This window comes from Caloenas nicobarica, chromosome 1 (assembly GCF_036013445.1).
Source record: "Caloenas nicobarica isolate bCalNic1 chromosome 1, bCalNic1.hap1, whole genome shotgun sequence".
Taxonomy (NCBI): Eukaryota; Metazoa; Chordata; class Aves; order Columbiformes; family Columbidae; genus Caloenas; species Caloenas nicobarica.
Window position 1 is genome coordinate 8,753,462 of NC_088245.1, and position 14,555 is coordinate 8,768,016.

The 14,555-nt window shown below is 40.2% G+C and overlaps 2 protein-coding genes across 2 annotated transcripts in view; one reads left to right on the top strand and one right to left on the bottom strand.

The window, feature by feature from the left end:
• The window catches only part of ELAPOR2 (endosome-lysosome associated apoptosis and autophagy regulator family member 2), a 104,363-nt gene extending 100,484 nt beyond the window's left edge, over positions 1 to 3,879 (top strand). Inside the window, exon 22 of the mRNA XM_065633086.1 lies at positions 1,591 to 3,879. Within this exon, the coding sequence (XP_065489158.1) occupies positions 1,591 to 1,650 (60 nt within the window). The 3' untranslated portion in view covers positions 1,651 to 3,879. The remainder of the gene's footprint in view (positions 1 to 1,590) is intronic.
• A 7,246-nt stretch (positions 3,880 to 11,125) lies between these two features.
• The window catches only part of GRM3 (glutamate metabotropic receptor 3), a 105,259-nt gene continuing 101,829 nt past the window's right edge, over positions 11,126 to 14,555 (bottom strand). Inside the window, 1 exon segment of the mRNA XM_065634378.1 lies at positions 11,126 to 11,199. Within this exon segment, the coding sequence (XP_065490450.1) occupies positions 11,126 to 11,199 (74 nt within the window).

The following is a 14,555-nucleotide window of genomic DNA, read 5'->3' on the forward strand; positions in this document are numbered from 1 at the left end:
TAAAAGCTTTACTGACTCCATTTGCAGCACCAACCACTGGCTCCTCCCTGATTAGAAGTACAGAGATGAGAGTGTGGGAGAAGTGGCTTTTTTTTTCTTTCTCTTTGAAGTAAGCTTTAGTACTTTAGTATTCAGACCACTTGAATGCCTGTTTGGACTCAAAAAGAGTTTTTCTAAAGTTTCTATATCCATCGTAGCAGGCTCCCTGTGTATTCTCTCCATTTTAAACAAACCTGTCAGATATTTCTAAGCTGGTTCCTTTTTTCCTGCTAGATAATCATAGCTGGCAAACTCAGCTTCCAGGACCTCATTAGCTTCCTGAAATCTCTGTCCTGTAGCCCTGCAGATAACTGGAATTTAATATATATTTCTCCAAAACAAATGTTATAGGCATCAGTTTCAATTTATGCAAAAGATGAGGAAATTAATCTCCTGCTGCATATGCGTGTAAAATACATTAAAAATATACGGAGGAAAACAGGGGAGAAAAAGAGAAGAAAAGTAAACAGAGACAAAGAAAAATCTGAAGTATCCTAACTATATGTTCAAGCTTCAGACAATGGCATTTCTATGAAAAAGAAACATCTCCTGAAGCTATTAGTGGTTTTGAGTACCCAAGGAATTCAGGGCTTTATTAAAGAAAGAAATAGCTGTTATTTTTAATGAGAATATAGAAGTAAAAGAATTATGAAACTGTTTCAGGTTGGAGGCTGTTCTGGTTCTATCTGTTGTCTTCATCATAACAATACCAGATCCTTTAGAACAAGAAATAGATACTTTGCAGTAGGCAAGCGTAGGACAATTTTCTCCCCTGGTCTTTCTCATATCTGCACCAAGTTGTCCTGGTCTGTGAGGGAAATGGCTTTAAAGACCAGATCATGAGGTTAGTTTAACGTAGTTTCCAAACTGTTTGTGTACATCACGTGTAAATGGTAGGTACACGAAGCAAGAACCAGCATTTTCTTGTGAGTAGTTTTATTAGAGCTTCTTTGTGGACCATTGGGTTGTTCACACATGCAGTACATACATCCACACTTCTCATCCTGATGCCTGCTGGCCAGGTGGGCTAGGCTGTCACCCAGCAAAAACAAAAGCAGAAAGAAAACTCAGCCCTCCAGCCCTTATTTTTAAGATGGTGGAGGATTTGTAGACTCTTTTTGTCCTGTGAGTCTCCCAGAGAGGAGTTGGGATGGGAATTTGGGAGCGAGGTAGTGGTGTTCACATTCAGAGACTTTGCTCCAAACATTTTATTTATTGTAGAAAACATAATAATAACCATAGATATGTTTACTTTGCAATTCCCCAGCTCTGGCTACCTGTCCAAACTGTGAGTATGAAATGCAAACTTTCCGTGTACCCTCTGAAGTAACTACCATGCACAATACATATGGCATAATTTTGTTGATTTTGCAAATTTTTACAGAATTAGTAGTGTTATTAAATAATAAAGGGTCAAAATGTGCACTTAATGACTGTGGTAGAAATAAGGAAGAGACTGCTCTGGAGATATTAAGAGAAAAGTGACTGTAGTAACTGTTGGAGTGAATCTGATGAATCCCAGTTGATGGGAACCTGTCTTTTCCATTGCAGGAAAAGGAAGATAATTTTGAATCTGTTCAGCTGAAATCTTCAAGATCCCAGAATATATGAAGAATTAATACTGCCTTCAAAGAAAGAAACCGAATTTCTATTTTTACAGGACCATATTTTAAACATACTCTGGCACACATTGTAGTGGTGATCTTGGTGAGAAATGCTTGGCCATTTAGGACAAAATAAGACAGGAAGCAAACCAGAAAATTGGATTGCCTTACCATGTGATTGAGTACCTTGCCAAAAAAGAAAGCTGTTGTTTGGATTCCAAACTGGGAATGAAATTCAACTCAGGAAGAGATATACATACTGCAAATAACGTGATTTTTTTTTTTTTTTTGCGTTCACCTGGGCATCGCTCAGACATACCATATGATTTATAGGTACCTTTCATTTCCTATCACTCCTTCGATGCATATTCATGAGAAATGATTTTCTGAGAGGCCTGAAACCTCCTGCAAATGTTGTGTATTGTCCTTTAGTAGCGTAACTATGAGTCTCTCTTAAAATCAAACTTGTGAATGGTACTCAGAATGAGCCTCAGGTGAGTTTTGAACTTTAGAAAATACTTTTGGTTTTAATACTTTGAAGGGCTGGATGGTCTGTGCTGGCCTCTAGTACAAGAGGCACGGTGTTGCACCTGCAAGTTGAACCCATTCTGATGCCTAAGTCATGGCCATCAGGGCTGAGGTAAAACCTGGTGATATTAAATTTAAATGTGTTAACTACTGTTGTATGAATTGTAGGTCTGGGCCCATGAGTTTATAAGCCGTAGCAGACTCCAACTCTATAAAGAGAAGGAAAGTGATGCCTACAGAGCAAACCGGACTTGTCCGTCTCTGTGGAAGCTTGTCCTTTCAAGAGAGGTCGTTGGCAGTTTCAGAACCCACCCTTGGGCTGCCGATATGTCGCCTTTCCCTGGGCCACAAGCCAACAAAGCCTGAACTCTGTAGGTAAAGCAAGAATCTCTACTTCTGGAAACTAGGGATCAGCTTTGTCAGTTGGGAGGCTTGTTAGAAATCCTCAGCCGCCTTTAGTCCTGGGCCCATGCGAGGAACAAGCATGGATGCCCAGCGGGGCTGAGCGTGGGTTACGTGTTTGTGCAGCTCAGCGTCTAAATACTTTCTGCTGTCAATTCAAACACCGTCTTTGAAAGGAGGGCACAAAATGGTGCCTTGAAAACTGGAGGCTAGGTGGACTCTTTCATAGAATCAGCCACATTATAAGCATGTGACCTTCATAATATCTGCTGTAATAATTTCCTGAAATTCCCATTGAGGTTGAACTCAAAGGAATCTGAAACCTAGGCAGAAAAAAAATTGAGTAAAATTATGCAAGACTTGTATACAGCCAGGAGAAAAGGAGGAAAGAATCTTGTATCGACTTCTGGTCAGACTTATATTTCCATTATAGAAGAATTACGTGAATTGTGGAATGCATCAAAACCAGAAAAGACACATGGGCAGAAATGGTCTTTTTACTATAAGGAACATAGATTTTTGATTTTATATGAATGAGGTATATCTATCAATAAAAGAGGGCCCACTTTTAAGTAAAATTAAACCGAATTTTCTGCACTCTAAATATTTTATTATACTATAGATGTCGACAAAAATTTTATGAAGTTTAGATTCTTTTTTCTTTGGGGAAAATTCAGCTGAATTATTTTATATCTCCAGTCAAAGAACACAGGCTTTACTCTTTTGATGGGAGATACTTCAGGCATCTTAACTGAAGTGGTGTACATTTTTTGTTGTTCTTGAAAAGGCACTTCACTTTCCCAAAAAAGATTTTTATGGGGTATTGTTGAATGTATATTAAATACACATTCCTTTTTGTATATTTTGTACCATTGCACACTTATTATTGTACATTGTATTTGTTGTCATGATGTCATTTATATATGGTTGTCAAAGATTATATGCTCACTGAGTAAATGGTTACAGCTTCGGGATTTCACTTCTTGGATCTTTTATGAAGAGGGTTTTTATGTTGTTGATTTTTATTCAGCTAGTGTGCCGTAGCATCAAAGATATATATCTGATGGGCGTTCATAAAATAAAGTGCGAATATATTTGAAATTTTGGACTTGAGATGTTTGGTGGAACTGCAGCCTTTCCTGAACACTGCAGGTCTGCAGTGGTGGCCAGAGCTTTTCACTGCCATCAAATTGCTTCTGTCTACATCTCCTTTATTTATTTTTACTTTCTCTTTCCATATGTTTTCCAAGCTATAATTGGAGTTCATTCTCCAGAACATTATTTCTTATTTCATCACTGGACCCGTATCTCTGTAATGTCAAAATGCCTTAATTTTTATAAACTATATTTAATTTTACTTACTACCACAGAGGATTTGTTTAGTTCCCTTCTCTTTCCCTTTTATTTTCCAAATAAAGCAGAGAGTGACTTTTTTTTTGTCAGCTCTAACAGACTTTGCTGTATGACCCTTCTCTGCTCTGTTTCAAAATGGTTTGTCATGATATTGTTCAAAATTGTTCCAGTCAATCTAATAGTAGATCTGGTGCAGTGCTAACTTAGTGGGATATAAACCAGTACTGTAGACTTTATTTACCTTAAAATAAGAAAATTGCATTTTCCAACAATTAAGCAAGTTAAAACTGGCATATTTTAGCTGACTTCTGCTATTCTCTTCTTTCTATTGAAGAGAGGGGAAGTTTCCATTTTCCCGTAATAGACAAATTTTGGAAGCCTTTAACACTTCATTAAGAAATCAGCTTTCTTTGACCTCTTCTAGTATTCTGCCAAAATATACTTACTGCAACCTCCTCCTTTTCTCCCACATGGAATCACATCAGAAACTGTTGTTTGATGCCGTAAAACAATGTGAATCAGTCTGTTATGTGTTCACTTGATTAAACAGAATGCATTTTATTGCTGCATTTGCATGCTTTTATTTGAAATCTGCAGTCAAGACACTGAATCGCTTTGAGAATTAAGCACATTTTAGTGGTGTCTCCGTATAAATTATTGGCAAATTAGCAGAATGTTATTGTCTCAGCTTTGACAGTGCTTGCTAGGGGAGAAATGAGCAAAGAATGTGTCCTATCTTGGCTCTGATTATGTTGGTTAATGTTTGAAATATATAACACGATTGATGAAGACTCTAGGTTTTGGGAAAATTAAGTGTCTTACAGCCACAATGGAAGGTTACTGAGTAGCTTCAAGGAGCTGTCATCTTTGTTCGAAGACAGAATTTGACTGTTTGCTCTTGAAAAAGAGGTTCTGGGACTCTGTTAATGAAAGGAAAAGTTTGCAGGTTTTGGTTTGTCTGTCTTGCCAGACCCAGTAGTACCCATAAAATCAAGATACTTAATTGTTAGCAGTCAAGATAGCAGCAGATGTTGCCATTTAGGAGCCAGTGGTTATTCACTCATCTCCAGCAGTGGCATCACAAATGCTTCAATGTAAAAGTAGCTAAAAATGTTGCTGACACACAAATGCAGATGATATTTCTTCCTATGCAAGGAATGCTGCTGTTTGGGCCATATGATAGAATCATAGGGTCATAGAATCATAGAATAGTTTAGGTTGGAAGGGACATTTAAAGGTCACCTAGTCCAAAACCCCTGCAAGAAACAGGGACATCTTCAACTATGAGGTTGCTCAGAACCCCATTGTACCTGACCTTCAATATTTCCAGGGATGGGGCATCTACCACCTCTCTGGGCAACTTCTTCCAGTTTTTCAGCAGCCTCAGAGTAAAAAAATATTGAAAGACCGCAATAAGGTCTCCCTGGAGCCCCTTCTTCTCCAGACTGAACAACCCCAACTCTCTCAACCTTTCTTCGTAAGAGAGGTCTTCCATCCAGCAGCTCCATGTGTGTCCTGTGCTGAGGACCCCAGAGCTGGACCAGCACTGCAGGTGGGGTCTCACCAGAGTGGAGCAGAGGGGCAGAATCACCTCCCTGACCTGCTGGCCAGGTCCTTGTGATGCAGCCCAGGATATGTTGTCTTTCTGGGCTGCAAGCGCACATTGCTGGGTCATGTCCAGCTTTTCATCCACCAGCACCCTCAAGTCCTCCTCCCCAGGGCTGCTCTCAGTCCTTTCATCTCCTAGCCGTCATGAAGTATGGAGGCCTTAAATAGCCATTCTAGGAATTGTAACAGGGAATGATAACCTCAAGAGAAATCCTGGGAAGTTCTGCTTACCTTTGGCGGTGTTCTCAGCCTTTCCCCTTGTATACTTCTTTCACTGAAACCCTTCGTTTCTATTTCCTGCTGCTTTTGAATGCTTGTGAACTGTGCTGCTTTGGCAAGCATGTAAGGAGATAGGAACAAAAATTGCAGGAGGTCAGGCTCATCCCAAAATACATAGTGTGTGATGGAGCTTATGGTGACATCCCCAGCCACTTGGTTGGATGTGCTTACGGGGAATACATGCAGCAGGAACAAGAGAGACATGAGAAGTGAGTTGGTCATAAGCTGCCACCATGTTTTGGTTATTCCTCTGCATGCATAGATTTGGAACTCATCAGGAAGAAAACTTTAAGGTCACATTTGCTGTGAGGCTGGTGCTCTAACAGCACCTAAAAGCCAAAGTGAGGTTGTGTGGATGTGTATTTTCTTGAATATAAGAAGCACAAGAGTGACCTCTGAGAGCTTTGATGTTATATCCAGCCCATTCCAGTCCTTGCCCGCTTCCATATTTAAAATGGCAACGCACTACAAAGTCACTCTCTTTAGAGGTAACATGCTTTGTTCTCCAGCTGGTTGTAGGCAGTGAAGTTGTTACCTGACTTCCCATTGCTGCCTCTAAATGAGGGGTTGGTAAGTGTAGGCAAATGGCACTGCTGGGAAGAGAGAAGCCCCTTCCTGACCCTGCCATTTCCTTAGAAGCAGGAGAAGCGAGAAGATTGACACTCCAGGTCTCCACCAGCCTTTGCTTCCTACCCATCCTCTTCCTATTGCAAAACCAGCCCAGCCTGACCTTGGCATTTTTTCTTCTTGCAGTGACAAAACTCAGCTCTGCCCATGTTGCTGAGAAGTTTTGAGGTGGCTCTGGATAAAGAGCTTCTGCCTTCACAGAATAATATAATAGAGTCAAAGAATCATTTTGGCTGGAAGAGACCCTTAAGATCATAGAGTCCAACCATTAACCTAACTCTGGCACTAAACCATGTCCCTAAGAATCTCATCTACACATCTTTTAAACATCTCCATGGATGGTGACTCAACCACTTCCCCGGGCAGCCTGTTCCACTGCATCACAACCCTTTCCAGGAAGAAATTTTTCCTAATATCTAATCTAAACCTCCCCTGGTGCAATTTGAGGCTGTTTCCTCTCGTCCTGTCTCTTGCTACTTGGGAGAAGAGACCAACAGCCTCCATGCTCCAACCTCCTTTCAGGCAGTTGTAGAGAGTGAGAAGGTCTCTGCTCAGTCTCCTTTTCTCCAGGCTGAACCCTCCAGGTCCCTCAACTGCTCCTTATCAGACTTGTGCTCCAAGTTCTCATAAAATTTGTTCATCTTGCAAACTGCAAGCATTGATGAGTAGACAATGGCATCATGGACATCAGACTGCATTTGGTGATGAGTTAAGGGTTTCTTTTGGTCTGCCTTACTCTAAGTGTACTAAGTGGGTGAAGGACTAGTGGACACCTCTTTAACCAGAGCTGAGAATTCTGGGTGGAGCCAGCATATTTTGAACATTTGTAGCTGATTTTTGGCATTTGTTTTGTTCAGGTAGAACATGGTATTTTTTAAAATAAGTTTCGATCCGTTTTTAGTTTCAAAGGACAATTACTTTTGAGATTTCTTTGGCTATGACTGAAACCAGTTGTGTTCAATTAATTCAGGAAAAACAATTATTTGAAGACAAAATAAAATGTTTTACTGCAGTAGATTTTGGGTTTACTTTCAAACTACTCTCAAGACTTGAAAAAAGAAACACCTCTCCTATCAACCCCCCCGCCCCCCCATACCCAAACAAACAAAAAAACCCCACCAAAAAAACCCTCCAAACCCAAAACAAACCAAAACCAAACAACGCCCCCCCTGAAAACCAAAAAATAAAACCATGAACAAACGCAAAAACCCCACAAACCTTATTTACTTCAGATTGACCTGTGATGATTTTTTGAGTCTTATTTTTGTACTCAGCCAATAAATAAAAAGTGAACAGTTTTTCACTCTTGATTTGTATCAGGTAGCTAAGGTACTCTGAAGTTGTGGCTTATGAATGAGAAACTAAACTTTTATTCGTCCTCCAATAAGGGCCCATGACTCTGGGTTAAGCCTCGCTCTCGTCCCCAGCATTTCCCAGGGTTGTCTGCGTGCAGGGCTCAGAGCAGTGTGACAGCTCTTCAGGCGCACAACCAGGGTACCTGTGGTCCCTCCACCATGCAAGGAACCGTGACGGGACCCTCTATGCACTGAGGTGAATTATTCAAATGTTTGTATATGACGGGAGCAATAAAGAGACCAGAAGAGGTTTATACTCTAAAGCCAAGTTTACACAAATGCAAATAAAAACTATAAACGGTTTTAAACAGAGAAACTAAAACGATGATGTGAAACAAAACCAACAACAGATTTTCATGCCAGTATGGTGTGCAAAACCTCTGCCAGATTTTGACATTTTTTGTTTTGCTGTGTTTTGAAAGTAGATTACTTGAATAACCAGGCAATACCAGATAATCCGCACCCCTGGACATTCAATGGAAAGTAGTGAAAAGCTTTCAAGGCAAAACCAAGGAAAGTACAAGAATGCTGGGAATATTCAGTGAGGCTGGAACTCCAGAGCTCCATGTGGTTGGACTTCTTTTTGTATGAAAAACCCACATGCAAGTGGCTTTCAAACCCCTAAGTATTCATAATACATGTTCAGACTCAGGTAATTTCCTCAATATTCTATCAAAACGAATGAAAACTCCAGGACTGTAAGAACCTCACCTGTTATAAATTAACTTCCATAATGCCAATTTAGATTCTAGGAGTGGAACTCATCTGACACAGTGCCTTTATTTTCAGTGCAGACTTTGTGATCTGAGCAAACTGTGCTAGCCTTTGTTGGGAAAGATTCGCTTCAGCCTGAAGTAGCAGCCTGAGAAAAGCCGGGGAATTATACCTGCTTCTCTCCACTGAGTACAAAGAGAAAGAAAGTTGACTATCTTACAGGTAGCTATTCATACTAATGATAAGGTGGATTTGACCCTGATTGTTGCTTTCCATAAAAATTGAGAAATTCTCTTTGGCTTAGGCATTTTTAAGAGCTCCATAAAGATAATGTAGGTGCAGGGATTTCTGCATTATGGTCAGATATTCTGACCTTTTGCCATACTATGAACAGCCTCTTAATCTAAAAAAGAGCACACAATAGTCAAATGAATGTAGGTGCCCAACTTGAGATGCTTTGACCCTTAAAGCATCTCAAGTTGGGCAGCTACATTCATTTAGAACGGAAGATGCCCAACCTATCAAAGCTTGACCCCTGTGCCATGCATCAAGGTGGGAACCAAGCCCCAAATATCAGGCACTCCAGAGCTTGTGGAGAGAGAGAAGCTGAATGCAGAGCGCTGCATATAATGCTGGCTGAGCAATGCCTATTTTGGGGAAAGTAACGGAGATTTCCGTACTAGGCAGCTCCATGATGCAGAGGCTTAAATGACTGCCAGTGTAGAGAGTTGCAGAAGTGCAGACATCAAGAGGTCTTTGCTGGTGGACATAGAATCATAAAATCATAGAATCGTCTTGGTTAGAAAGGACCTTTAAGATCATTGAGTCCAACCATTAACCTAACACTGCCAAGTTCACCACTAAACCATGTCCCTAAGAGCCTCATCTACTTGTCTTTTAAACACCTTCAGGGATGGTGACTCCACCACTGCCCTGGGCAGCCTGTTCCAATGCCTGACGACCCTTTCCATGAAGAAGTTTTTCCTAGTATCCAGTCTGAACCTCCCCTGGCATGTGGATGTCCAGAAAAAATAAGCATCTATCCATGAGTAGAAAATTTAAGAACCTGCATCTTTAATTTTTGCTTTCAAAGTAACAGCTACTTCCTTTGCTAGTTGAACCCTAAGGACTTGCACCTTTCCAGAAATGTGTAAAACCATCTGCAAGTGCAGGAGAACTGGGCTCCAGAGAACTTGTACATCCAGTTGTATCTATCTGTAGTGTCTGCCTTTCAAGCCTCAGTGGTGTTGTCTTTGAAGTCAATGCAAATTTTGCTGTTGACCTCAGCTGGAATGAGATCAACAGGAGCAAGCCCTTAGGTAAATATGCCCAGACACATTAATCAAAGGTGTGTTTGTTTCCTTAATGACTTATTGGACCAAGCAAAAGGGAGGATTTTAGATTGTTTCAGTTGAGTGAGAAGGGCTTTAAGAGTGCAGTTATAAAAGCCAGACTTTAAAGATATTTTGCAGTTGTCTAAGTAGCCGATATGTGTGTCTTGAATTGTTTGGTTTGAACGCAAAGGTCACCCCAGAGACATGTGTAAATGTCTCCTGGATTTCTCTTTTGTGACTGTTTTTGGTCTCTGTTTCTGCTGTGCTCCAATTACCTTTCACAGCGCTGTTGATGCAGACAAACTGAACCAGCTTTGTTTTGGCTGGAGGTGTAAAACAGTCTTAGCTAATTTTCTGACAGATTTTCTTCCATCTCTTTGCCAACCTGATCTAAAATCGCTCTTTTTTTTTTTCGATATGCTACCAATCTATTGTGTGCATGACAGCATTAAGTCATGCCAAATGAGTGAAGCAGTGATCAAAAATTTTTTGCTAATATCTCATTGAGATCCAATTAGGCATTCTCACTTTTGGAAATTACCCGACATTTTAATAACGAAAACAGCAATTGAGATGCTTTAATAATGTGCATTTTTTTAAGGAGAGAGAATTTATACTTTACCCTGACAAAGCATTAATTGTTAGCATATATTATGTGATATGGATTTTATAACACAGGGACACACCCATACACAGGTATGTGTTTAAACACACTAGTACTGCAGATTTTTTTATCCTTTTAACCTATCTTTGAATCTAGGGAAATGTAATGATCTTGAGGGAGGAAGAAACAAAGATGAAACCATGCTGAAAAATTTTTATCTTTTTATTGTTGGTGCCTTTACATTAATACTGCTGTTTTGTGCTGAGAAAACCAATCTGTTACACGTAAGGTAACTGTAATATACAACATAGAAATGCAGTCTAAGTTAATTACAACAAGGAGCTACAAAAAAATTTCGTAGGAAAGAAGTCACCTAACATTGCAACTGTGCTTGCAACAAATCACTCCCTTACTGCAGGACTATGCACGTTGTGAACCATGGTTATTTACATGTCCCTTACAACTGTTAACAACAGAAGGGCTAAAATCAGTCTAAAAAGTTCCAGAACATCACTATATACTGTACAATCCTCAAAAATAATTTATTACACTGTTTCTAAAAAAAGGTACTAGTTTTGTTCTGATTTCTTTTGCTTTCTGGTGTTTTCTGGAGTGCACAACATGTGCAAAATTTTACCTAACAGTCTAAAAACTCAAGAACTGAACTGCAAGTCACAATCACAGGGATGAAGTGGTGGAGTCCAGAACTTCCCTTCCGTTGCAGACGGTCGGTACGTACATGCTAGCAGATGCTGAAAGAGAAAGAGGGGAAAATCAGCTCACTTCAGGGCGGCAAAAAAATTACAACAACATGTAGGTTTAGATTTTATGTTGATCTGGACCATCTCACCCAATTTAAACCAACATGCCCAATGGAAAGTCACTGTGACTGTGTCAGATGTGAAGCTGATGGGGGTTCTGTTTGCACCTCTACAAGGGAATTCAGATTTGAGGCTCAAGGATTCTCTGGAGGAACCCGATTTCTCTTTGGAGACCATTCAAGGAGCTTAAGGTGACTAAGCTTCTCCAACAAGTGTCTGAATAAAATACATTAAAGGGTTTTGGGATGGTGTTTTCTTTTTTTGTTTGTTTGTTTATTTTGGTGTGGTTTTTTTTTTGTTTTTTCTTGTTTTTTTTTTTCTTTTATGATTCTGGGCCACAGGGTCTCACGTTATAGGGCTTTCCATGGTAGTGTGAATTAATACAGCTAGAGTGGTGTGAAGAGATTCCTGTAGAATAAAAAGCGAACCTCTGGATTTTTTTTGTTTTATTGGCAAGAAATGTTAAGGTCTGATGATTTGAGCTTTCACATAATTGGAATGTACATTCCTGAAATAAAATATATGCATTTTTTAATCCAGGAGAGAATCCTCCTTTGCGTATTAGGACTGTATGTTGATCTGCTTTTTAATTAAAAAAAAATTAAGAATCCTATATATGTGTTGGATGAAGAAATTTTTTAATAACTGAGTTTGAAAGCAGGATTATTTCTCGCCTAAGCCTGGAATATTTTCTGACCGTAATACCCTTCCTTTCTTGGAGCTCTGGATCAGGATTCAATATGCATCCAGAGGTAAGGGCCAGATTCTGACGCCTTTGCCTACATTGCCTAATATTTTATTCAACAGGTTTTCATTGCTTCAGTGATATGACAACTGAACCTGAGTATCAGAATCTGTTTCTAAATGTATTTGTATTTTGACTGTAGGATATATTACTATTCTGCTAAAGTGGTGTGGATTTTAATTTAAAAGCAAGCTGGTTTGTCCGTCTTTGTTAAAATTATCCATTGGGCATCAGGAATGTGTTTTCAGATACTCTGTGACATGTCTGCTTATGGCAGCATAAAGCTGTTTTTTGAAAGCTACATTAGGTTAATGATAACAGTGACCCAGAGAAATGTGATGCCTTCATCAAAGAAAACACCCGGCAAGCAATGACTTGGTAAACTCAATCATCCAGCGTAAAAAGCAATTTATGCAGCTGACAAGGGCATGCTCAGTCTTCCAAAACTGGTGCTGGCTACACTCTCAGTTGCAGACTGGTTCTCCAAAGGCGCTCAGCATCATTTTCAGAACATATCATTCTTTCTTCAAATCAGTTACTATTTCTAATCTGTTCATTGACTGAATAAATATTTCGTGGAAAACAGAACTGGTTTAACAAGAGAAATTTAAAGTCAGATATTGGACTACCCTACTCAGAGGTCAGGACATATTCCTGATAAACAGGAGAGCCAAGAAGGAGCCCCTGCTCTGAATGAGGTAGATGGATTTTGATCTCTCACAACCTGGGTATGTGTTGTGAGTCACATATATGGAAGTAATCATTTGTACGTAAAAGGGCATAGGGCATGATTCTTATGACTTCATGAAAATTAACCATCAGGTTTTGTATTCAGTTTTTAGCTGGGTATAATATGGCAGCACACTGTCCTGAAATTTTTATTATTGTTGTTATTTTTATTTCTACTTATTGTTGGCAAATGGAAAAATCAGTGCTGCTTAGGAGACCCGATTCAAATCCCTGTTCCACTGCAAGTATGACTACGGGCAAAAGCATTTCATTTCTGTGAACATCGGTCACTTGCCCAGAAATTTTTTAGCTTCAGGGTTTTTTTTGAAGTCCAACATAGTGAAGAGCAGGAACAGTTCAAATACTATGGTAAATGGACAGAGAAATATGGTGGTAGGTGAGAAACAAATGGCCTTGTGTTTTCAGTTCTCAGGTTTCCTCCACAGCACGTACGTCTCTCGTAGTGCTGGGAGGCAGATATTAACTCTGCAGGGTGGAGTAAAGTGTTCACACTGAGAATTCAGCTCTCTTAGACTGAACAAAAGATCTTACTTTTCCTTACAGACCTCTGCAATGTTAATCGCTGGCCCTGCAGGGTTCTGAGTTTCACGTCATGTATTACAGCAGCAGCCAAGGGGTTTCCTGAAATACTGCTGGACCTGCTAGAGATGCTTCATCTCCATTTCGCCTTGCGTTGGGGCCAAGGAAAAATATGCGACATGACCAGAAACCTTGATTTGGCTTCAATCCATGCTTTTGACTTTCTCTTTCCTGGCCGTCCCTCATTTTGCTTAGATAATCCAAGGCAAAGAACCAGAGGTAAAATGCAAGAGCCCAGCACTGCCATCGGCACCGTGCGGCATGTCTGCATAGTCAGGAACAGGCAGACTCCAACTCGCTGTCTCTGTGCCACTTCCTCTGCTCATTCTCACAGATGGGCAACTGTGAGTTAATAATGTATAAAAGCCATATATCAGAGCTAGTTCGGAGCAAAGGCTGGGAAAATAAATTCTGAGAAAGAAAATTTACCAGCCTGGCTCTAAACTGTAGCTTCAATTCTTTTCCTGACCTCTGTGGAGGACACCTGCAGGAGCGCAAGTCTGGGTGCTTCTCTCCATGTGGACTTAACTTGGATGAATGACACCTTCTGAGTGTAAAAGCTCAGCCTGAATCATGCAGGTGCTTAAATGAGTCCTGAGCATCTCTGGGAAGTTTTATGAGTGCTGACCTCTCACCTCATGGGAATACCTCTGCCATGCCCATAAAACAGGCCATAGGAAAACTGGGGAGCATTCCTATGGGAGAAACACTTCAGGGGAAGTAGAGCTTGTGTAGCACTCTGCAAAAAGTGAGTTTTCAGATTCAAATAATATGGATATATGCATTTCAAAACATGTCATGTACCTAAGTACACATATATCCTGTCTCTCTTTAGCTTAAATCTGTATTATTTTTTAGCTTCGAATTCAGTTGTCAAAATGATAAAAGCTCAGTGCCCCTAAAACAAGTTTCCTTGCTTAGCAGTCAAGTATTGTCCTCTACACGCTTTCTGCAGAGCATGCAGCAAAGATGAGGAGCTGTATCCAGATGACCACCTGAGGTTCTCAGTTTAGCTCTCACAACCACTACCACACCACAGCTCATCTGGTTGACCATTGACTTGGGCCCTCCCTCCACTGCTCAGTTTAGGGATGTAATTACAATACACATTTAGAGCAAACAACACTACCCGGGAGCATTGTGAGCATCACCTTTTCTCATTGTGTTTGGCCAGATCTCACTGTTCAAGGAACTGTGTTTAAAAACTATGAGT